The sequence below is a fragment of the Ahaetulla prasina genome, chromosome 6 (assembly GCF_028640845.1).
Source record: "Ahaetulla prasina isolate Xishuangbanna chromosome 6, ASM2864084v1, whole genome shotgun sequence".
Lineage (NCBI taxonomy): Eukaryota > Metazoa > Chordata > Lepidosauria > Squamata > Colubridae > Ahaetulla > Ahaetulla prasina.
The window spans coordinates 90,832,410-90,858,179 of NC_080544.1; the positions used below are offsets into that span (position 1 = coordinate 90,832,410).

Below are 25,770 nucleotides of genomic sequence, written 5' to 3' on the forward strand. Positions count from 1 at the left end.
GGGGCCAGTAACTTGCCCCCAACAGTCAGTTGCGGATGCAGCTGACTGTACCGGGGTGCCGGCATCCACAGCCACTCCGTCTTGGAGGGATTGAGCTTGAGTCTGTTTCTCCCCATCCAGACCCGTACAGCTTCCAGGCACCGGGACAGCACTTCGACCGCTTCGTTGGGGTGGTCCGGGGTGGAAAAGTACAGCTGAGTATCATCAGCGTACAGATGATAACTCACCCCGAAACCACTGATGACCTCACCCAGCGGCTTCATATAGATGTTGAACAGGGTAGGCGAGAGAATCGATCCCTGAGGTACCCCACAAGTGAGGCGCCTCGTGGACAACCTCTGCCCCCCTGTCAATACCGTCTGCGACCGGTCAGAAAGATAGGAGGAGAACAACCGATAAACGGTGCCTCCCACTCCCAATCCCTCCAACCGGCGCAGCATGATACCATGGTTGACGGTATCAAAAGCCGCTGAGAGATCTAATAGGACCAAGGCAGAGGAACAACCCCTGTCCCTGTCCCTCCAGAGGTCATCCACCAACGTGACCAAAGCCGTCTCCATGCTGTAACCTGGTCGGAAGCCGGACTGGAACGGGTCTAGATAGACAGCTTCCTCCAGGTGCCGGGGGAGCTGCCACGCAACCACACTCTCTACAACCTTCGCCACAAAGCGAAGGTTGGAGACTGGACGGTAGTTTCCCAAAATAGCTGGGTCCAGGGAAGGCTTCTTCAGGAGAGGTCTCACCACCGCCTCTTTCAAGGCGGCGGGGAAAACCCCTTCAACCAAAGAAGCATTCATAATCCCCTGGAGCCAGCCTCGTGTCACTTCCTGAGCAGCCAGCACCAGCCAGGAAGGACACGGGTCCAGTAAACATATAGTTGCATGCATCCTCCCCAGCAACCTGTCCACGTCCTCGAGAGCCACAGAATCAAACTCATCCCAAATAACCTCAACAAGACGTGTCTCCGCCATCTTGGTTGGATCATCACAATCTTGGTCCAAGCTATCACGAAGCTGAACGATTTTAGATAACCATTAAACTCCTCAGCTCGTCCCCGCAGGGGGTCATCCCGCCCCTCCTGTTGAAGGAGGGAACGGGTCACCCGAAACAGGGCGGCCGGGCGGTTATCTGCCGATGCAATGAGGGTGGAAACGAGAACGTTCGCCTCCTCATTGCCACTAGGTAGGTCTTAGTAAAAGACCTCACTAGTGTCCGATCAGCCTCGGAATGGCTGGACCTCCAAATACTCTCTAGTCGTCTTCTCCGGCGTTTCATCTCTCTCAGCTCCTCGGAGAACCAGGGAGCCAATTGAGATCTACGCCGGGTCAGAGGCCGCAAAGGCACAACATGGTCCAAAGCCCCAGCCGTGGCCCATTCCCAAGCTGCAACCAGTTCTTCAGTCGTGCCGTGGGCAAGATCCTCAGGGAACGGCCCAAGCTCCGTCAGGAACCTCTCCGGGTCCATCAGGCGCCTGGGATGGAACCAATGCATTGGCTCCGTCTCCCTGCAGCGGTGAGCGGCGGTCCGAAAGTCTAGGCGAAGAAGGAAATGATCCGACCATGACACCGGTTCTTTCACTATATCTCCTAAATCCAGATCATTAACCCACTGACCAAAGATAAAAATCAAGTCTAGCGCGCCTCCCCCAATGTGTGTAGGGCCATCAGTTACTTGAATCAGGTCCAAGGCCATCATGGAGGCCTGGAACTCCTGAACCACCGTCGATGACAAGCCAGCCGATGGCAAGTTGAAATCCCCCAAGACCAGAAGTCTGGGAATCTCAACCGCCACGCCAGCAAGCAACTCTAGTAGCTCAGGCAGGGCTGTAGTCATGCAGCAAGGAGCCAGGTACGTGATCAACAGCCCCATCTGGTTCCGATGGCCCCACTTCACAAGGAGGGATTCACAACCAGCTATCTGAGGAACAGTGGACTCCCTCGGCTCCAGACTTTCTCTAATCACAACCACCACCCCCCACCCCTACCTTGGGCCCTCGGCTGATGGAATGGATGGAAACCCGGAGGCCACAGTTCAACCAGGGGTACACCCCCTTCTGTGCCTAACCAGGTCTCCGTAATGCCCATAAAGTCCGCGGACTCCCTCTGAATAAGGTCACAAATCAGGGGAGCCTTATTGACCACGGACCGGGCATTGCAGAGCATCAGCCGAAGACCCAAGCTCTGGGGATCTTGACCATCTGGGGAACGGGTGAGGATTGGGGGGCCGGAGCACGTGATCGCCTTTCAACATCGAACACGTGCTCCCAAAGAACGATATGGCCCCCTGCCTCCGCCATATCTGCCCCTCCCACTTACCGTACAGATAGAATAGTACTCTCTGCTCTGAATACCCCCCACTCCCCCTGTCTTCGGACCAGATGAAGTAGTGCCGTGAGCAAACGCTGGGACTGGACATACCCTCCCCGACGGGCCACTCCCCCTACCCGTCACTCCCCTCCCCCCCTTTAAAAATCCCTTATTTAAAAACCTATTAAAAAACCCCCAAAGGTTCTTCTTCGATGCATGCCATCTCTCTGGGTCCCAAAACCCTTCATTGAGATAGGCCCTCGATAACGTAGAGGGCCATTTCTGCGAGGCGGGGGCACCTCGCAGACGACGGAGTTCCAATGAAGAATATCTCATATCTCAATCTCATATCGGGCTCAGAAAGAGTTCGTCCAATGTCACTGATGATGGTACAGCACTGGTGATGTTACAGCAGTCATGTTAAGGGCCAAAAAACGTGGAGCCCACAGATGAAATAGATGATAAGACAAGATAGAAAGCATGGTAAAGATGGTAAAGCAAGATAACTGCTCTCAAGGAATCTTTGGCACCATCACATCCGCAGGCCACCAAGGCGGAAATAGCCAGTCTGATAACCGTCTCAGCAGATCCAGATGAAATCCTCCACTCCATGGGGCCCATAGGGATCCCGGCGGGATGCTGACATCCGTTGTTTAAGCCAATGTTAAGCTGGGATTCCTGAATTAAGTTGTTAGAGTCCAGTTCAAAATTAAGTTGTTAGGGTCCAGTTCAAAACGACCCTCTGCCATACTGCCGACACCGTAGCCACAAAAGGCCGGAAAAGCCAGAAAACTCTGCCATAAATGCTGCCAGGGAAAGGCTGGGGGACAGGCTGGACGATAGGCCGGACGATAGGCCGGGCATCATCGCCCCACCCATTTCCCCGCCCATCTCCGCCGACTCTGCTCTTCTCCTGGCCCGGAACTCGGCGACCGCAAGCACCCTGAGGGCAAAACCCCACGCAGTCGCCGAGCAGTTCACCATCCAGCCAGGCAATCGAGTCGACCAGACCGTCCACAGCAGCACAGCAGCCCCAGCTGATCAGGAAATCACCACCGGAGAGGTAGGCCGGAGCCTCACACCCCCGCCCCAACCGCCCCAGCCGCCCCAGCCGCCCCAGCCGCCCTTTCCGCCGACTCGGCTCCTGGCCCGACACTCAGCAACCACAAACTCCTCAGGGGTGAAAAACCCCTCGTATGGTTGCCGAGTAGTTCACCCATCCGGCCAGGCAAAACCGAGTCGGCCAGGTCGCCCATAGCTGCTTCCAGGCTCAGGACATCTCACCAACGCCCACTCCGAGATATCGTTAGGCGTCCATCTTGGACATGCGCAGAAGAAGTAGCTGAAGATAGTATCAGAGCAATTGATTTCTGGGTACAGTTCAAGGTGTTGACTGTCATAAGTGTTACAAAAGTCTTCATGTATAGAGCCTGATTTTTTGAGTAACTTCTTTCCAATGATATCTAAGCGTGAGAACCATCATTTTACTAATGCCTTCCAAAATAAACACAGTGGCATGACCTGGCAGGTACACATTTTCTTGTAAATAATATTTATATCAGCTGAATTCTTGCATGATTAAGAATTTTTTTTCGGGGGTGGGGAGAAGGATCAGAAAAATCCTTTCTCTGTGGGATCTGTACAGAATTTAGATTTTTATTAAGTATGAAATAAAGATTTAAGTCGGGGGATTTTTAGTAGAGCTTAAAAACCTTTTTGAAAACAGCACTGAAATAATAGGCTATCTTCTTCATGCTCACTTTAAACTCTGCTCTCCACTCCCATGACCATTGTTGAAAATCGCATGTGTGTGATAGGCACCCAACCTAGGACTTAAGGGGAGTGGAGCTGAGAGAGAAATCTTAAAACAGAGTTGACATTTTCAGGTATTGCTACAATTATTCTCCCTAGGTCTTCAACAGAAATGATATGTTGATAATACACTACAAGCCCATCATTTCTAATGCATAATTAGTTCATTGGACCAGACAACGAGGTCACCATATTACTTATCCCATTCCCCTATACACTGGTATAGCACCCTATTGCCAAAACAGCTCTTCCCAACTTTTCTAAAGGCTGATATGCAGCTATTTGCTGAGCCTCTGTTAAATTCTAACTGTAGAACAAAGTGCTTCCGACTTTGTAACATTGATAAGAATTTCACTTTTGAGGGGACTTAAGAGTTGAGCCACCAACATAAAAAAGATGTTTCTGTTTCTCCCCCAACCCTTAATTTATGGCTGCTGGATTGGAAAGAACTTGATGTGTCTAGCATTCTAATGAAAGAATACTTCACAAGATACTGACAGGATTTCGACATACTGAGCATTGGATGAATGTCTGTAATAAAGCTTCCATTCTTCTGTATCTTATTCAAACTAAGAAGAAGTACGGTTAGGAGGCTGACATTTTCAGCTTTTAGTAAAAGAGTGCTTGTCAAGGAAACAGAATAATCTAACCCCAGGGCTTTAGAAACTCTGGATGTCTGGCAGCTAGTAGTAAGCTACCCCCTTAAGCAAAAGTTCACTAAGAGTTCTGCAGAGTATTTTCATTCATCATTGTGCACATATAGAATAATAGAGTTGGAAGAGCTTCTGGTTCAAACCCTGTCTAAAGCAGGAATATATATATGTAGGTATTGGCATATTCGGGTCTTTTCCCGTGTAAGGTTGAGAGTATCTTGGTGACGTTTCGATGAGGTCTCACTCATCATCTTCAGGCTGGTGCTTTTGGCTTTGTGTTTGTGCGAGCAAAGTGTGGTCTGAACTGCCATCTCTCCATAAACACCGGTGGGGAGGTGGGAAGTGTTGCTGTAAGTGGGTTGGTTGGCTGTGTGGTTGCATCTTGATTGGTAGATGGAGTGGGTATTTGCAGATTAGTTGGCTGTTTCACAGCATCCTGTGTGGGTATGGTCTTAGTTGTGTGCCCATTAGTCTTTTGTGGTCCACAACTAGGACCACACCCATCAGGATGCTATGAAACAGCCGACTAATCTGCAAACACCCACTCCATCTACCAATCAAGATGCAACCACACAGCCAACCAACCCGCTTACCCTCACAACATGAACAAATGGGATGACACCTCCTGCCTACCAGACATCAGGGAACTAGCCTTAGTCAACAAATGAGTCCCAGCCACGAAAATTGACACCAGACCCAGGATAACACACAACACCACCACCAATCATCCTCACCAGATTCAAACCCAAACCCATCCCAAAGACAAAAGACAACCACCATCCAGAAACCAGACCATGCTGGCACCACTGGCTGCTGCGCCCCCCTCCGATCCTCACACAAAGCAAGCTGACACATGCCAGGAACACATGACAAGACCTCGGACTCAGAGCCAAACCAAAACCTGGGATGCTGTATATTACAGCCATCTGCTCAAGATATCACATCACAGAACTCCAGAGGCCACAACACCAAAGCTCAGGAACAAAAGATCAGGACCACACCTACACAGGATGCTACGAAACAGCCGACCAACCTGCAAACACCTACTCCATCTACCAATCAAGATGCAACCTCACAGCCAACCAACCTTCTCACAGCAACACTCCCCACCTCCCCACCAGTATTTATAGAGAGACAACAGCTCCGACCACGCTTTGCTCACAGAAGCACGAAGCCGAAGACACCAGCCTGAAGATGATGAGTGAGACCTCGTCAAAACATTGCCAAGATACTCTCAACCTCACATGGGAAAAGACCCGAATATGCCAAGACCTACACACCTATACCCTGGCATATAAATTAAATAAATTAATAATTCCTCAAATCATCCCAGAACAATGAGAGGTTGAATCTTTGTTTGAAAACTCCCAGTGATTGAGCATCTACAACTCCAGGAAACAGGCTGTTCCCCTGCTTAATAGTGCTCAGAAACAGGAAATTCCATCTTTTTCAAATTTGATTGTGCAAAGTTTCCACCTATTGGATCATGTCCCACCCTTGGGTATCATGAAGAATAGATCTGTGCCCTGATAGTGACAGCACAGCGAGTAAGACATGATTTCATCCACAAATCCAAACAGAACTTTCTTTCTCTCTTAGTGCCAACTATGTAATTCCTTGTATAACTGAACAATACAAGATGACTCTGCATGCACCCCATGCATCTTTTGGGGTTGGATCATTTAGATTATGATCAGAATAGACTTTCTCCAGTCATTCTAACTGAAAAGAGATTCAAAACCTGATCATAGCAAATATGAAGCAGGAGGAGCTATCAATCCATGGAAGAAATTTTTTACATCAATTTTCTAAGTAAAATAGCAAACTTTACATAGGGAATCTTTATTGGAAACAGTCTACTTGACTGAAGATAAGATTTTGACTAAGAAGCAAGTTGCATTAAATCCAGGAAAATTCATATCTCACCACTGCATGATACGGTATACTGTATACCACTGCATAATACTGTATAATACTGTATACCACTGTATACTGTATACTATTTACCCAAGGTAATTCTAATTACCCAAGAGATGTTCTATATGCTGCCTTCATTGGTTTATAGTCAGGATTCAGTTTAATTCACAGAGACAGGCTTTAGATGAAGCTGGCAGCTTCTATTGATTGAACACTCCTACTTTTGATCATGAAATTGTGTTAAAATTCTTTCATGCTAGCTATATATAACCCTGAATTTCTTTCCATGCCAATCTCCATCCAAAAAGGAGTGAAACAAAGTTGTACATTAGATTTGTTCACTTTAAACTTTTATATTATTAACTTTCATACTCAAAATGTAGTCTAAACTTTGAAAATCAATCCATTCTAGCCTCCTAAATGGCCAATAATTCCACCTTAGTACTTTTTTATGCTGATGACACAATAATCCTCTCTACAATGCAAGTAAATTGGAGTGAAGTTTTCAATTCCCTTCTTTATATTATAGAATGGAAGGACTCATTGTCAGTTATTCTGTGACAAAGATAGTGGCTTTTTCCAAAAGGTTTAACAGCTGCATCCATTGCTGAAAAAGAAATAAAATCTCTGTAGAACAAACTAAAGTCATGGGAATTATATTTCAGTCGTTTGCTACCTGGAGGGAATAAATAAAAGCTTTCATTCATTGGGCCCATAAGACCACTAATTCAATTTTGTCTTTTTCCCTACAGCAAAGGCATTCCTTATGCACCTGCTGTTATAAACATCTATAACGGTAAAAGTGATTAGCCTTTTCCTTTATGGTTTCCAGATTTGTATTTACAAAGATTCAAGATTTCTTAAAGTGGTCCACCCTCCCTCCTTTTTTAGAATCTTTTTTCAAAGTTCTTTTGAAATCAAACTATTTATCTTGGTCTTTGGAAGTGGTTCTCTAGGGGTACATTTGGGGTTATGTCATCTTCCTCTTTTGATCTTCAGTGAGTTCTCGGTCTTTTGGATAGTTTTCAATCATCTTGGGTGTTATTAGACCAGATTTCCTTAAATTCAATATTTGGTTTCATTTAGGTTCAAGAGAGCCAACTTGGAGTTGAAACGTCTAATCTTCAGAAAAATTGGAGCACAGTTTCTCATCTTACCTGGGGAGAAGCTGTATGGAAAACCATTTATGCCTGCTAATTAGCTAATTGTTACCTTATCCATGCTTGGTTAGACAGCCTTCCCCCTGTTGAAATTGTTGTTTGCCATCTAAACTAGTTGGTGGAAGATACAACAACATCCCATCAAAGGCTCCATTATCTTCATATGCTAGGCACAATGATGTATTCTTATTGTGTTGCCATTTTTGCATGTCTTGGCATTCTGATTTAATAAACACCTTGCTGCTAACGCATCTTGGATGTTCTGATAAGGAGAAAGTTCACTCCCTGGTAGCAGATGCTCCTGCACAAATTATCTTGAAAGATAGCCAAATTCTATGCAAATGTTATTGCTGATTAGGTTTAGGATTTCCATTTTTAAAAAATATTTACATTTAGTCTAATCCTCCCATGTCATGGGACAAAAATAATCATTTCTTTCTACATCTTTGTATATTTTAAGCCTATTAATTGTTTTACTTTCATATCATTTCTTCATCTGTTGTTTATATTATTTCTTGACAGCTGGTATTTGATCATAATTAAGTAATCCAGAGTTAAAACAAAGTAAAGTATAACAAAAGTTTTGAATCTGAGTCCTGATTTTCTGTCTGTTGGTGATTCAATAGTGTCATTCAGAATAGTTAACAATGCTACCAAAATCTTAATCATTGAAACATATTCAATATATTTAGGCTTTCTTATGCTTAAGACACTCAGAGTGTCTTCATGGATTTAGATGGGCAACATAATATTTAATAAATAAGTAAATTTACTTGCATAGGACATGTGTCCTATTACTTGCACTTTGATCCATTAATATTACTGGATGTTAGATATGTCTTCCCCCCCCCCCACACACACACAGTTATTTCAATTGGGCCTTTGATGTAATACAACCCACTGACTTTATGAAAAAAAAATGAAAAAAGTATTAGTTTTTTTATTTCCTCAAATTAGCAAATGATAATATTTGTGTGTGGGAAGATGACCACAGGATTAGAGTAAGCATGTTTTAATGAATAAAATTAGGAATTCAAGAAACTTTGCAATACGTGAATGCTCATATTATTTCTGAAGTCAGTCTTACTATCGGCCTTATTATCAAGGCCTGTTGATGTGTGATTTGGCATAATGAGTTGTCTCTCCAGATTTTATTTTAAAATTTAGAACATTTCTGTATTCCATCTAATCATTTATCATTTCATCAAATGATATCAAGGATTCCCTGTGCAGATCTGTATCACTTTATATTTAATTCATGCACACAAGCCATGTCTCTCTAGAGCTTTCATATTGATAAGTTTAAAATAAAAGGCAGAGGATAGAAATATTTTATTCTGCAATTATGGATACCATTCATAACTATTTTGTGTAGTAAATCTCTAGGGATGTTTCACTTAGAAATATGGAAGCTGTTGCTCTTTAGTTTCTTTGTCATATCTTATTTGTCCTTAGTCCATGCACAGAAACATCTTCCTTCTAAAGGAAGAACAATTTGAGCTTGTAACACAATGTGAAATTGTGGCATATGAGATATGCTTCAGGTCCCTTCTGCTAAGGAGCTACACTTGGTGGCACCAAGGAAATGTACCATATTTTTCGGAGTATAAGACGCACCTTTTCCCCCCAAAAAAGAGGGTTAAAATCTGGGTGTGTCTTATATACTGAATGTAGCCCTGCCCAGCTTCTCAAACAGAGGTTTCGGAGGCTGAAAAAAAAAAAAAACCATCAGAAATGAAGCTTCAGAAAAGAATTCCCCAAACAGAGCTTCAGAAAAAAAGCCTCAGAAACAGAGCTTCAGAGGCTTTTTTTCTGAAGCTGTTTCAGAGGCTTTCAGAGACAGAAAAAAAAAAGCAAAAAAAAAAAAAAAGGCAAAAGCACAGAGCTCACAACCAAGAAACCTGTTGCTAAAATTCACTTCTGGGAGCAGCTGATTGGGGGTATTCCGGGAGGCTGATCCACCTGCCAATCAGCTTTTTTAAAATTTTCCTCCCCAAAAACTAAGATTCATTTTATACTCCAGTGAGTCTTATACTCTGAAAAATACGGTACCTTTTCTGCCGGGACATCTATCTTCGGGAATATTATTGGCCCTAAGGTGACACTGGCATCATCTTTGATATCCTTTCAAAAGTCCCTCCAAACTTGACTGTGACAAGGGCTTGGTTTTCAGGGATTTGTGGAAGGACAGAAAGGATGGGACTAGTCTCATCTCAGGGTCGATGATATTCCCGAAGTTTGATGTCCTGGCAGAAAAGATGCATCTCTGAGGTTTCAAGGAATTAGTGATTTAATGAAATAGCTACATTCTTTGTTTCTTCTAACACTCTTTCCTAGACTTTTAATAATAATGTTAATGTGGAATTCCATTGTGGAGTTTTTAAAAAAACATTGCTCATTGTATGAGGTTGTTTTTTTTTATTGTATATCCTGCTGAGAGTCATGTTTTGTGAAACAATGTAAAACAATAGGCAGACTTAAAAATATAACTAAAAATATAAAATCTGCATACTTCACTGAAATTAATGCTATCTGCTTTGAATATCTCAGTAACTAAATATTTAGATAAGCACAGATATTTTAAGCACTGTCAAATAGATGAAGCCAGGATGAAGTACAAATTACCACAAAACAGCACAAGTGAAAGAAAAACAAAGCAGCATCCCCAAATTATAAATGGTGCCAAAACATATAATACTGCAGTGAATAGTGGAGGTAATGTTGGGGAAGCTAGGCAATGCTTAGCCATGACCACATCTCTATTTCAATAAACTGTGTGGTCTTAATTGATGAAATTTGTAAATCTTGATTTATGATATAGTATATGATGCAAAGTCAGATTTATTATACAATATAGGGTTAAACAAGTCGAGTCAACCAAACCATAGCAATGAAATAGTAGGCTAAAGAATAAATAAGTTGTCAGAAGAAAAATCATGAAGGAGAATGTAAAAAAAAAGAAAAAAAGAAAAAGTGGTCATATTTGCACACACAAACATAGAGTTGCAAATAAATGTACTACTGCTAGTAAGTTGTACATGTCTCACATGGAAAAGCGGGAAGGAGCTTCAACTGCACATTTGCTATAACTATTTTGACATTTTCAAATTCTTGGATGAACCTGAGTTATTACATTCAATTACAATCAGTATACATTCAGAATACAATCAATATTATACAGCATGGCAATTTCCTTTTTTATTGTTTTGGAAATATTCATCTTTTCCGATTTTAATACTCTAAGCCTCCCAGAATCAAGATGAGAGAGAAATAAATTTATTAAACAAATAAATATAATAATAAATAACAATTAAATATTATAATATTTTATCAAATTTAATATTTTATAATCATCATCATCATCATCCAGACAGACACTTGCCACATAAACCCTGGACTTAAAAGTTGGTCATAAGAAAAACAAAAAAGTCTGGAGTGTGGATGTGGCAGTGCCTGGAGACAGCAGAAGAGAAGAGAAACAACTGGAGAAGATAACAAAGTACAAAGACCTACAAATAGAAATAGAATGACTATGGCAAAGACAAGCAAGGGTAGTACCAATAGTAATAGGTGCCTTGGTACAATCCCAAAACAACTAAGCACCATTTGAACACCATAGGCATTGACAAATTTACTATCAGTCAATTGAAGAAGGCAGCTTTGCTTGGATGAGCTTCCATTCTGTGATGATATCTGTAACACCATCTAACTTTCTGATTTGCCTATCCCAGGTCTTTGTACAGACTCAATAGGTAGACAAAAATGCCAAACCTAATCTTAACATCTGGCTGACTGTGTGATGATCAATAACAACAACAACAGATAAATAATAAATAATAACTTTGCACTGACAGCATAAAACTCTTGGCATCGTCATCATCATCTCAGGATATTCTTTCTAGATTTCACTGGGAGACAGAAAAAATAGCTATAGAATAGATACTTGAGTCATAAACAATTACAGATGCCATTCATAATTAAAATGGCTTCAGAGTATTTTAAAAATTATAAATGATGCACCTCAATTATTTCTCTATACCTTACTGCTATTTTGAGTTCTGCAACGTGTGATCCAGCAACCTGAACAAATGTGCACAAAATAGCATTAATATAATTAGTTACTTTCTAATTGTTTTCAATTGGAAATAAATGTAATTATATTTGGCTACAATTATACACATTTACCTGGAAGTTGATCATCCACCTATAATTATAATTTCTTCTTCAACATACAGGTTGGTCTGTTAGCCTGGTATTGGTTTAATCCAAATATTTATAAGTGAAATCTAATATCTCTTATTCAATCAAAAGTTATTCTTTGGAGAATAAATCTAAAAACAAAAATAGTAAGGATTCGAGAAGGTTATCTTCAGCCTACCCTGTTTTCCACTAATTGCTTTCCTATACCATTCTTGCAGTGGAACCTATATGGGAACATAACAATTGTATTCATATTAATTTATCAAAATTAAAGTTAATTCCCCCCTCCCCGTTGAGTGTCTTTTGATAATTGCAAAGTCAGAAGACTGCTGACTAATAAAGGAAAGATGACATCTTCTTTTTTCTGACTACCTGAAAGTTTCATTCCCCTGAAAACAAGTTTCTATTTTATTATTTCTTTCTGAATTTCTTTAGAATTTTAGTCAATGGTGAGGTTTTTTTCAGTCTTTTTTTTTTTTTTGCTGCCAGGTGATCCAGGATATGAGTATGTTCTGCATGTTACCTTGTTCCAATTCTAAGAAGCTTCTCAGTCTTAAAAGTTCCCAGATTCATATTTTCAGGAATTTATTTAAAATTTGGCACAGAACGGAAGGCAACAGAAAAAAACATACAATGTTAAACAAAGGAAAAAGACATCAACATGTTTTATCTACTTTGTCCAGGAGGAAATTGCAAAGCCTCCATGCCTGTTAATGAGAATCATAACTTATCAGATTCACACAAATAGTTTATATCCTAGTTGTTAGTTAGTGTCAAAGGGACAGAAAATATTTTTGAATACATGGGATAAAAGAGAGGAAAACATTGCAACATAGGTAAAAAGAGATCCATGAGAATCTCTTTCAAGAAATGCTTAGCAAGGGGGGGTTCCTCCTTCTCCATCTATATTGCTAGATCATCCAATTAATATTTTCTTCAACGACCTTAGGGCAAAAATTCTAAGCAATGTTTAAAGTACTCTAAGTGGGATTGCCTGATTTCTCTACTTGGGAGGAACCCAAGGATTTTAGTGAACAGAATAAGTTGGTTGTTTTTTTTCCTCGACTTAGACAAATTCTTGTGGCTCAGGCATTTCTCTAGAGCCATAGCAATGATATGTTGTCAACTTCCTTCAAATGTTTTTTCCCCTTGCACCTGATTTGTCCATTCCTTTGTCAGGCATTTTGAAAAAGAAAAAGAAATTTCACTTGTACCTGGAAAATGGTGCTGAATAATTATAATGACTAAAGTAATGTAAAAGGCACAACCTAAGCAACTTTTGAAACTGGTTGACAGTATTTTCTTCGTGATAAATAAAGCTTCCCCTTACAAGGGTTTTGCTGAGTGTATCAATGACGGTGATTGATAGTACCAGTTACCGTCACTCATGCACTTCCAAAGGCTTTTTGAAGAACACCAAAAGTCAAGAAGAAAAATGAGGATAAAATTATGTTTTAAAAAAGGAACCAAGTAAGGAACCAAGCTGTCATCCTGGCTCTCTGAATTTAAAATAAATCATGAGGAAACCAGAGCCAAGAGAAGAAAACATGCTTTGATTAATATTCATAATAACATCTACCAAAAACAAAATGGGCTTTGAATCAAAGTCAAAGTGAAATACTAAGGAGCTTTCATCCGACTAACATACTGTAACTTTATCAGCCTCCAAAAGGGAACTGCTGCTGACACTTATATGAACATATGCATACATTTCATAATCATTAATGATAATAGTTAATTTCTGATACCACTGGTGAACAAATTGATATTATTATATCTTTTTTATAGGAATCCATTGTCAAAACTTTTCTATCCTTCCCTTTTGAAATCAAATCTCTGAGGAAACATTTGGTCTTTAGCACAGTATATTAACATATCATCTAGAGATTGAAAATTTTGGAAAGGTCATTCAAGTTTTATAAGAGAACATTTTTCAATGCCATAATTGACTCTTACTTCATCAACCATTTGTATTGGCTTCTTATATACAATGGGTTCATTTTACGCTTCCTAACATCATCATTATCATCATAAATTGCATCAATCATTTGATGTTGACCTTGTTCACTCATCTGGGAAAAAAAATCTTGTAGGACAAAGAAGATATCTAACCAAACTTGCCAAAGGCTATGAAAAGCTTTGGTGGGGTGAGTGAATGATATTTTGAGTAGAAGCAGAGCCACAATGGTTATTTCCAGAGCTTGAGTAGCTGTGCTAATTCTGTTCGGCTGCTTCTCTAGAATGGTCTTATCTGGGTGGGAAGTGCATATGAAACAAAGTAGTCAATTAAAGTGACATACTCTGTTTCATACATGAAAAGTGCACAATATTCAATCAGTTCAAACATTAAGGCAGATAATATCAATTTCAAAACTGAAAGAAGCGTGTATAGATCTAACATATATATGATGGTGTTATTAAATATTCATCTTAAAGGAAAAGCAATTATCTTGTGAGTAGCCTGCCTTAGTTTATTTTAGCTATATAAGTATGAAAAGAAATATAGGAAGTAGTATTTATTTACTTGGGCTGGGTATCACTATGGCATAAATCCCAAATGCTGAATGGAATAAAATGATGTGACATGCTGTTTTCAAACTCCCTTAAAGTGGGATGTGTTTCTCGAACTTATTAATTCAAAAGCCTACTTAACTTTTACCTCTGAGAATTAATTTGGATGCACAATTGTTTGCTTTGCTATTGATGCGTATATTACTATTTTTAAAAGAAATATTTACACTGCAAATTGCCTATAGTCATGAGATTGCAGTAGCATACAAACAACTGTAAATGAATAAATGAATTACAATGTCTTTGATAGGAAGAATGGTAACACTCAGCAAAATAAGCAAACAAATGAGCAAATAAATAAGTGTACAAATGTTTAAAAATAAAATTATTTCTTCATGTTTCATAGCAATTTAAAATTCCTTGAGAAGAAGGAAAATAAAACTCTCAAACCAGAAAAATCCTTCTCATCAAACTTTATTTTGTCTGAGGGCAAAAGTTTCAGGAGTGGGATAGAAAGATTTTCAGAAGATTTAGCTGTGTGCTCAGCATATTCTAATTTCTACAAGTTGTATTATCAATATTTTATTTTGTTTGATAATTTCTCAAACAACTGACAATATAAAAACCCCTTTTTCCTGCTGCAAATGTCATTCCATTGGGTAAAAAAAGCAGTTTCACATATTTTAAGGGCATATACTTCAAAATCTCTTAGCTCAGTTCAGTAAAAACTGGCATGCTCTTTTCATTTATAATGTTTTAATCTTGAACATTCCATACCATCAGAAAAAACTCATTCCCCAAGTATTTATGATTTTCTCATAGCAAAAAATAAATAAATAAATAAAAATAATAAAAATAAAAATAAAAATGGAAAAATAGGGCTCCATTCCCTCCCCTCATTTATGCTCCAGAATTTGGATATGTTAGAGTACCACAAGACAGATCAAGTTAAATCTTCGAGCTAAATGTAGTTGGTAGAGGATGTGAAGACATCATGTAGGAGCCCCCCTCTGTGGGGGCTCCTACCCTATGGAACGAACTTCCCCCTGGACTTCGTCAGCTATCTGACCTTCGGACCTTTCGCCGCGAACTTAAAACCTATTTATTCCGTCTAGCTGGACTGGCTTGATTTTAAAATTTTAATTTGCTTTTATGGGTTTTAAATTTTTGTAAATTTTATAGGGTGTTATTGTATTTTAAATTTTGGCCAATTGAATGAGTTTTTTAAGGGGTTGTTCTTAGTATTGTATGTGCTGTTCTTTTTGTATTTTATTTTGGCTGTGCATCGCCCTGAGTCCTTCGGGAGAAGGGCGGTATACAAATTAAAATATTATTATTATTATTATTATTATTATTATTATTATTATTATTATTATTATTATTATTATTATTATTATTATTATTATTATTATTATTATTATTATCTTCCTAAGCAAAATAAATAGAGCACATTTTTAAAAAATATCACTGTTTTGCGAAGATTCCAGACAGAAATGTTTGGGAAGTTATGTTGAAACAATAATAAATGTTAATTATTAAAACTTGTTTTGATAAGTATTAAGTTGTAAGTAAAATGGTTCATGCTGAAAGATGCAAGCACCTCTTCTTTGTGCCCATAAGTGGGATTTACCATTAATAGTTATGATTTTTCAGTGCTCAAGAAAATGCAGTTTCTCGGTATTTGCTTGAAATAAATTATCTACCAAATAATTTAATTCAAACAACAATTGGATTGACTTCATGGGTGAGGCAATGTATGTGCTGCTTTACTTATGGGACCGCCTTCTGCCACCAATAGCCTCCCATTGACCTGTGCACTCCCATACGGAGGGCCTCCTCTGGGTGCCATCAGTCAAACAATGTCGACTGGCGGCCCCCAGGGGGAGGGCCTTCTCTGTGGGAGCTCCTGTCCTCTGGAATGAGCTGCCTCCAGGGATACGACAACTCCCTGACCTCCGGACCTTTCGTCACGAGTTGAAGACGTTTTTGTTTTACCACACAGGTCTGGCTTAATGTAATAGTAATTTTAATAGGGGTTTTATAGTTCTATTATTGTTTTTAAGTATTATTGTTTTAGTTTTATTTCGGCCTATTGAATTAGATTTTTAACAGATTTTTTAATTATGTGCTATGTGTACAACTGTGTTTTATCTGGCTGTAAACTGCCCTGAGTCCTTCGGGAGAAGGGCGGTATAGAAATTAAACTAAACTAAACTAAACTAAACTGCTTTTGAAATGTGTTTGTGTGGGGATCTGTCCTTTGCTCGGCCAAAGCATACAGCAAAATGTAAAGCTAAAAATAACATTTGCAGCAAAATACATAGCACAAAACAAATGAACTGGTTTAGTGACTGACTTAACTACTGAAATACTATTGTTCATTTTTCCCCTTGCATTTTTACATAAAATTCAAGTTTGAGATATCTGAGAGTTCAAAGCTCTACCAAGTTTTTCATGGCTGAATTAGTTTTCTTTTCCAACTCTCCCCCATTTAATTTTTACAATTATCAACTGGTTTGAATTAACTAGAAGTTGGAATGAAAATTCAAGCTATTTTCAGTAAACATCAGAGCTTACCTTGGCCATCAATACCAAATAGAACACTATTATATCCTTGATCCAAACTAGATTACATTTTAGTTAAGGACACAATGTTCACTTTCTCATATTTGTTTGCATATATGTGGGGGGATCATCTATCGCTTTTATTCTCTGGAAACATATAAAATATGTTTTTTAAAACCAAGATTTCATTTGTCTGAAATTGTATAGGGTTTCTTGCTTGAGCAAGGGGTTGGACTAGGTCAGGGGTCTGCAAACTTGGCTCTTTTAAGACTTGTGGATTTCAGCTCCCATGGTTCCTCAGCCAGCAAAGCTGGCTGAGGAACTCTGGAAGTTGAAGTCCACAAGTCTTAAAAGAGCCAAGTTTGTAGACCCCTGGACTAGGTGATCATCAAGATTCCTTTCAACTCTGTTATTCTGAAACAGAAAAAAAAAGTGTCCTGTCCAATTACTGTAACTATATGACTTTTACTGGAAAGCTTTTTCAGTCAGAGAGGTTTTTTCCCCCTTTCTTTTCATCCCTATATCTCCCATCAGTTTTTTAAAAAAATATGGCTTCTTGTAATTTTTCAGGGTTAATCAGGGCAACAGGAAAAAAAGATCTGGGATCTATATTTTAGGATTTCAAATGAATGGCTAGGAGATGAAAACCGATATCAGTCAATCAAGAAAACAGTTCTGAGTCAAGGCTATATAAGAATCCAAAACCATATTGAAATCCAATGGACAGAAAATGGACAACAAAACATATTTAAAACAACAACAACATAGAATAGTAGAGTTGGAAGGGAACTTGGAAGTCTTCTAATCTAACCCTCTGCTCTATACCATTTCAGATAAATGTTGTCCAGTCTCTTTTTGAAAGCCTCCAGTGACCCACAAGGCAAGCCATTCCATTTCTATGATAATGGGGAACATTTATATATCCCTATTTGTGTTTATTGTCTAGGTGCCTGATAATCATTGTGATAATGTTAATGCTGTGCCAAAATTGTACCAACATCTTTTTAAAAAAATTTCAAGTTCTAAAAATCAGAAAAGGGGGACTTTGTTTTTCTGCTTTTTTTCTCAGGGTGTTTCAGAATTTCTTTTGAATTCACTTTGTGACATTTTGAGTTTTGTTTATGACAGCAGGTTATTGCAGAGGTTTTTAATGGTGCTGAGGTTTTGGGCACACATATTTCCATCAAGTTGAAGCCTCTTTGCCTTCCAGTACTTCCTAGTCTGGAAAAAAACCCCAGTAAACCAGATTTCTTTCAGATTTAATTGAAACAGGGGAAGCCAGGAAGGAGGAAGTCAACTGGAGAGAGAATTCTGAAAGAGTTCTGAACTTTGAATTCTGAAAACAAAATAATGTATTGGCAGATGAGCCATTATTATTTAGAGGTCCAGTACAAAAATACAGTACAAAATACTGTTATTATCATGTGGTTTCTATACAGTACTAACATCATTTGGAATCTCTCAAAATGATATGCTATAACCACATTGTTTTAAAAATATTGATTTACTGCTTGTGAGACAATCCCTGATCTGAAACTTCTTTCTTCCCTAATTAAAGACCTAAACTTTGATAATTGTATTGGAATCTACGAGGCAAAGTTGTGCTTGCAAAAAAAAAAAAAAAATCTAAAACTTCTTTCCAAATTAGGTCAAAGATTAAAAGAAACAACTATGCAAGGTTGTCAATATTTTCTTTCAGGAAAAAACCCCATTTGTTATACTACCAAAGTGACAGCATGAGACAAAAGGGAAAAAAAAATCTATTGAGTGAAGAGTTATATCAAAAGCACCACTTATATTTAGAGCATCTGATCTGGAAAGGAAGCTCCGACTTATTTACAGATAGAAAGATACTGATTGTAGGGCTCAATAGTTCTATTTTTCTCCAGTATTGGTATTTCTCCAAAACCTGTAAGTGTTATGGGGATGAGTATTTTTGTTTGAAAATTTAAAGTCAAGAATCTTCCCACCATTTCAAATGCAAGCTACAGCTATATGTGCTGAGAATATTGCATTAGCTAGCAAGGTATGGTAAATATCAAAGTCCTACTAGTTTTTCAACCTAGGAAAACAAATAAATACTATTATCATATGTTGCCATTGCACATACCCTAATATTTGTGGGAAATATGTAAAATACTCTTAGCTTCCAAGGCACAGTCTACACTTTAGAAAATTATCCCTTGAATTTTGCATATTGGAAAAATTTCATGCTGAAATAGGAAGAAATATTCATTTGATTTGCATGAGTGAAAATGGCAAACTGAAAGCAGTTATTGTTTGATACTCATATTTTTCTTTAATATTGCAACATATTTATTTTGGTGGGAAAATGCACATAAAAGTGTTTGCCTACAAAAAGACATTATTTGAAATATGTATATTAGGAAATTTGCACCTAAATACAAAGAAATGCACACAAAGGTGCATAGCATATTTATTCCTCCCGGCCATATATAATATGGTAAAAAAAAAGGGTTGGAAGTCGGTCCGTTGGCAAGTTTTCTTTGTTTCCTTTTTTATTTGATTTTTGTTATCACTGTGACACTGGATATCTCACAGCTTAAAAGGAAAACTTTGAAAGAATAAAGCATATAACAATAAATAATTTGGTGAATCCCATCAGCAGCAAACACATCATACATCTAACAAGGAGCACCAACCATCGTGGCCCAAGACATAAAAGAACCAGGAGATGTTTAAGGCCCTTTGGAATGGCAATAGGGGTGGAGAAACCTGGATCTCTTAGGGAAGCCTCATTTCAGAAGAAAGTCACCATGATAGAGAAGCATGCTTTTGGGATTTTGATAGATACTCTGCTTAGTAAAAGGAACCCAATATGTTCCCACTTTGTTGAACAAGCCCTGCTGATAATACAATAGACAGGACTTTATAGATCAGAATCAGAACCTTGAATCATGTCCAGAAGCAAACTGGCAATCTGTCAGCCCTGGAGGCCATTTTTTCTTTTGGATCTTCAGGGATGCCACACTTAGTCTGTGGGAAACTGGGAGGGGGATTTGCATGGGGTTGGTAGAAGTATTTAGCCATAACAACATTCTTTTCTCTGAGAGTCAAGGACGTTCAGCCTGCACATGGAGTAGCCCGAATGGGAGGCATCTCCAGTTGGGACAGCGGATTGATTGGACCATATGACGGACATGTGGGTGCAGGGGAAGGGACTTTGACTTTCCTTTGGGTGGGGAAAACCCGGGAGCTTTCAGATTTGATATCTCTAACAAAATGCAACTTTGAGGAACTGCTGGCCTTGGAGTCTTCATTGGTTGGTGGTATTACTTGGAACCCTGACATAATCAGTGCAGCCCTCTCAAAACCGGGATATTGCATGGCTTACTGAGGTAACACCACCACTGCTTATGCTTCTGTGTTCTGGACCAGTTGAATTTTCTAGCTGATGTTCAAGAACAAGCCCATGTAAAATATGTTGCAATAACTGTGTTGTAGGGTTTGAGTGATGGTGTAAAGGACCTTCTTTTCTAGGAAAGGGTGAAAATGCTACATCAAATGAAACTGCAAAGAGCTTCCTGGCATCAGCTGCTACCTGATCATAGAGTAGGACCTGTGAGACTAGAAAGACCCCCACATTGTACACCATTTTCAAATGGGGAAGTGCTGCTCCATCTCTGAAAACTAGCAAATGTATTTCTGGGATATATGGAAGAGAAACTAGCAAAAGAAAGGCCAAATTTAAAAATGGGCTGTATTCACCTGGGACCAGTGGTGGGTTTCAAATTTTTTTACTACCGGTTCTGTGGGCATGGCTTGGTGGGCATAGCATGGCAAGGATACTATAAAAACTCCATTCCCACCCTACTCCAGGGGAAAGTCACTGCAAAATCCCCATTTCCTCCCAATCAGCTGGGACTCTGGAGGCAGAGAATAGATGGGGGCAGGGCCAGTCAGAATTTTTACTACCGGTTCTCCGAACTACTCAAAATTTCCGCTACTGGTTCTCCATACCTGGTCAGAACTGCTGAAACCCACCTCTGCCTGGGACTATAGAAAAAAAAAGATTTCTGAAAAATTCCCCAGTGCATCCCAATGAAAGAGGCAACCCCATTCTTCTTCTGGTCATAAGACCCGGAGCTGAGTATATACAGCCAACCTGTGTTTCCCAGTGCAATATAAATAAATACAACATGAGATAAGAGCAGTAACACAGAAGGAGAGTTCAACACATATGAATATACCATGATTAAAATATCCTCCCTGCCTCCCTCTCTCCCTCCCTCCCTCCCTCTCCTTTTCTTTCTCTTTCTCAGGCACACATGCACACACATACACATTTAGATACATTATGTAGGTGGATATGCAAACATGAAATGCATACTATGGTCACTCCTTTATAAAGGAGTTGGAAAGAATTTCAGAAATCATATTCTGCTTTCTCTAATTTTCTTTTCAAAAAGAGCCTGTAAACTGACATGGAAATGGGGAGAAAAAACCTTAAGAGAATCGAACTTGATTGATATGTCAGCTTCTAGATGAATGTGGGTGCCCTGCATGAATTTTTTTATTGGAAATAAAAGATGAAGAAAAATGCTAAGCAATTTTATCTGTTACATATAATTTATCGATATATAATTTATCTATATAATTAACCCCCCAGGGCAGTGTGCTCTCTCCACTACTATTCTCTCTATACACCAATGACTGCATCTCAAAAGATCCCTTTGTTAAAATACTGAAGTTTGCAGATGATACAACAGTGATTGGTCTCATTCAAGACAATGATGAATCCGCATACAGACGGGAGGTTGAACAATTAGCCTTGTGGTGCAACCAGAACAATCTTGAACTAAATACACTCAAAACCGTAGAAATGGTGGTGGATTTTAGAAGAAAACCTCCTATACTACCACCTCTTATAATACTAGACAACACAGTATCAACAGTGGAATCCTTCAAGTTTCTAGGTTCTATCATACCTCAAGACTTAAAATGGACACCCAACATCAAAAACATCATCAAAAAAACTCAACAAAGAATGTTCTTTCTGTGCAAACTCAGAAAGCTCAAACTGCCCAAAGAGCTGCTGATCCAGTTCTACAGAGGAATTATTGAGTCTATCATCTGCACCTCCATAACTGTCCGGTTTGGCTTTGCAACTAAACAAGACAAACACAGACTTCAACGGATAATTAGAACTGCAGAAAAAACAATTGTTACTAACCTGCCTTCCATTAAGGACCTGTATACTGCACGACTTAAAAGGAGGGCTGCAAAAATATCTACAGACCCCTAGACATAAATTGTTTTAACTTCTACCCTCAAAATGACGCTATAGAGCATCGTTTTGCTCCATAGCGAAACTGCATACCAGAACAACTAGACACAAGACAGTTTTTTCCCAAATGCTTTCAACTTATTACTATAACCATGTTTCTTGTATCTTTCAATTTATATTGTTTTTATTTGTTTCCTAGTACAATTTGATAGCTTATTAGTAACCTTGACGATCACTAAGTGTTGTATCTTTATTCTTGATGAATGTATTTTATTCTCCTTATTTACACTGAGAGCTTATACACCTAAGGCAAATTCCATGTGTGTCCAATCACACTTGGCCAATAAAGAATTCTATTCTATCTAGATACATTTCACTCCTACCATAGATGTTTCTGGCCTATCTTTTAAAAATGTACTCTGAAATTTGAATTGGAATTTTTGTCTTATTTTTATTCTGCACCATCCAAAAAGTTAACCTTAAGACATATTAATGCTAATTATAATGATAATAATATCAATAACATGAGAAAATGGTCAGGAGAACTTTGTCTAATTCATTCACTGATCATTGGCTGTTTCTCAGATTGCCCCTTAAAGGCACATATTCACATGACCCAATCTTTGCTACTACACTCATGTTTGAAAACACGAAATATATGTGGATGTGTGGATAGATGGACAGAGGAAAAAAAAAACAGTACATACATGGGATTTCTACTGTATTATAGTTTCATTCTGATGTTTAATGTATATTAATTCAGTGTCTTGATGCTAAAGGTCATTTCCTACAATTATTTCTTGCCTTTCAAATTTTCCTCTTTGTGTGTTAAAGTACATGATGGTAGAAGAGCTGAGAGCACATGGAACTTCATACTTTGCAATCTGAAACACTGGCCTTCAATTACACCAGCTGTTGTGATGATAAATGAAGGTTCAGTTCTCTGGAGAGATCGTAGATGACTAATAATACCAAAACATATTCTGTCTTAGTATAATTTAACCTAACGTTGTCATCTTTTGAAAGTATAGGGAAGTATTTTGTCTAGAGAAATAACTAGCAGATTCTCCACTACAAATATTATACTCTGTCACTGATATCAAAATCAGTATCCCATATTATTTTTAACATCACTGCCAGTATCTGTGAACAATTATATTAATATCAATAATGGAGCAGGAATAGCCAGATGTCATTCTTATAATCAGGCACTGAAGAAATACTTTCAATTTCTGAAGAGAAATAACGAGAAACGTTGCTGTATTATAAAATAAAACAGGCCTTACCCAGTTTTTGCAAAATTTGCCCAATACTTCAGTATAGATCTGCTCAGTGCTTCCTCTGCTTTAGTATAATTAACTTTTCTCTCCAGAGGTAATCCAAATACGAACTCAATTTCATAACCATGTGGAACTCCCATCCATTCTGGCCAAGCAAGTTTTGAAGATCGGTGTTCGAAGTAGTAAAAAAAAGCATTGTTCCCTGCCAAGGCAAATTGTTTTATGAACTCTACTGCAGGACATGTGAAATAGTAATCCCCAACGATATCATCCATGGCATCACGATAATTGAAAATATTCTTCTCATCTTCCCAGTCTGTGTAGTGAAAAGCAATCGATTCCAATCCCATTTCATTTAATTGTGGAAAAGCAACTTTCAAACCTGCCTGGAATTCTGTTTCACTGATAACGCTGTTGTTATCTTTGCTGAAGCCAGGAGCACCATACACAAGCATAGTAGTACCTTCATCTTTGTTTACTCCTATCAAGATCTGTGTTTGTTTAAAGTGTCCATTTTTCAGCAATATTTCTGGCATTTCAGCAAGAAAGTCACCATCAACTATGGGACAAAACTGCAAATGTATAAGACCGGTGTATATTGACGCAGCTTCTCCTTTCTCCAATAGCTCTTGGGGTGTTTTGTTTTGAAGACAGAATATGATCTCGGTTTCATTTTTGCCAGTACAGTGGAGGAGTTCAGCTAGAACTAGAGTTCTTTTTCTTGCTTCAGATGGTAGAATTGCACCCCAAGGAGCATTCCCAGATCCACTTTGCATGATTGCCCTAGTGAAGAGAGGATAGCTTTGAGGAGAAAGAAGATGAAAGCTAACAGACCCTGCTCCGGCACTTTCTCCAAACAAGGTCACACTTTTAGAATTACCTCCAAACACTCCTATGTTGTCATGGATCCATTGAAGTGCCAGCCTTTGATCAAACAAACCTACATTTCCTGGGGCGTCTTCATTTCCTGGCAAAGCCAAGAATCCAAAAGGCCCTAATCTATAATTCATTGATACAACAATGACTCTTTCCACACGAGCTAGAAACTTGCCATCATAAACAGAGAGTGAAGATGTTCCACTGTGAAAGCCACCTCCATAAATCCATACCATGACTGATGCGTTTTTAGGCTTGGGAGAAGGAACCCATACATTGAGATAAAGGCAATCTTCACTAAGTTTTGTGTTTGGATTCCACATCTCTGACCCTTCAAAGCCAGGGAAAGTATTATCTAGAAGTTGGAAGCAAGAGTTGGCAAACTTGGTGGCATCCCAAGTTCCTTTCCATTCTTCTCGAGATTCTGGTTTTTTGAAACGTAGTCTACCAATAGGTGGTGTTGCAAAAGGAATCCCAAGAAATGCAGTTACTGTACCACCGAGCACAGGTAAATGAATACCTTTGACCATTCCATTCTTAGTAGCAATGATGATGTCATCTCCAGCAGGGAACACCTTCTTGACAAACATACAGAACAGAAGAAACCACATGATAATTTTCCCATTGGCATGCATCATGAATTCTGAAATAAAAGAAAAAAGAAAGAACTTAAGCAGAATTTTTAGCAGCAAAAACACAGTGAGTCACTGCATTGGGGAGCTGTGTTGTACAGCCTCAAGAGACTAACTGACAGCTGTACTCAAAGCAAATGCACCTCAAAGACAGTCCAGTTGGCAAACTGTCCCAATTTCATTATTTACAAAGTATAACCAAATGGAAGTGAAAAAAATATAATAAAATCATCACCTACAATACCATTTCATTTTGAACACTACACTGAACTCTCCCACAGTCACTGACAATCAGCTAGAGGCTTGCCTGAGAATATGTATCTTTACTCAGATGGTCTTTTGCCATGCAAACTCATATCACAAGTCCAGCTCCTCCTTAAATTGGAGGTGAACCTGGTCTGCTTGTTTGAATATAAAGGATGCAGACCTATGAAAATGATCCTTGGAAAACTGTTCCCGAGCTCTTGATAAATGCTGGAATCTAATAAAACCTGGAAAATTTGGGGGAACTAAGTCTTGAAACAAGTTTGCTCCAGCAATTGAAAAACCTATTTATAAGGAATAATTAATGGGTTTGAGCTGCCAATATAATGTAATATGACTTTTATTT

At 39.0% G+C, this 25,770-nt stretch overlaps 1 protein-coding gene across 2 annotated transcripts in view; it reads right to left on the reverse strand.

Annotated features, from left to right (window-relative positions):
* The window catches only part of BCHE (butyrylcholinesterase), a 55,829-nt gene that overhangs the window by 23,274 nt on the left and 6,785 nt on the right, over window positions 1-25,770 (reverse strand). For both annotated transcript variants that reach the window (XM_058189007.1, XM_058189005.1), the window contains one exon: window positions 23,659-25,171. In XM_058189007.1, coding sequence (XP_058044990.1) covers window positions 23,659-25,166 — 1,508 coding nt within the window. In that variant the 5' untranslated portion in view covers window positions 25,167-25,171. The remainder of the gene's footprint in view (window positions 1-23,658; window positions 25,172-25,770) is intronic.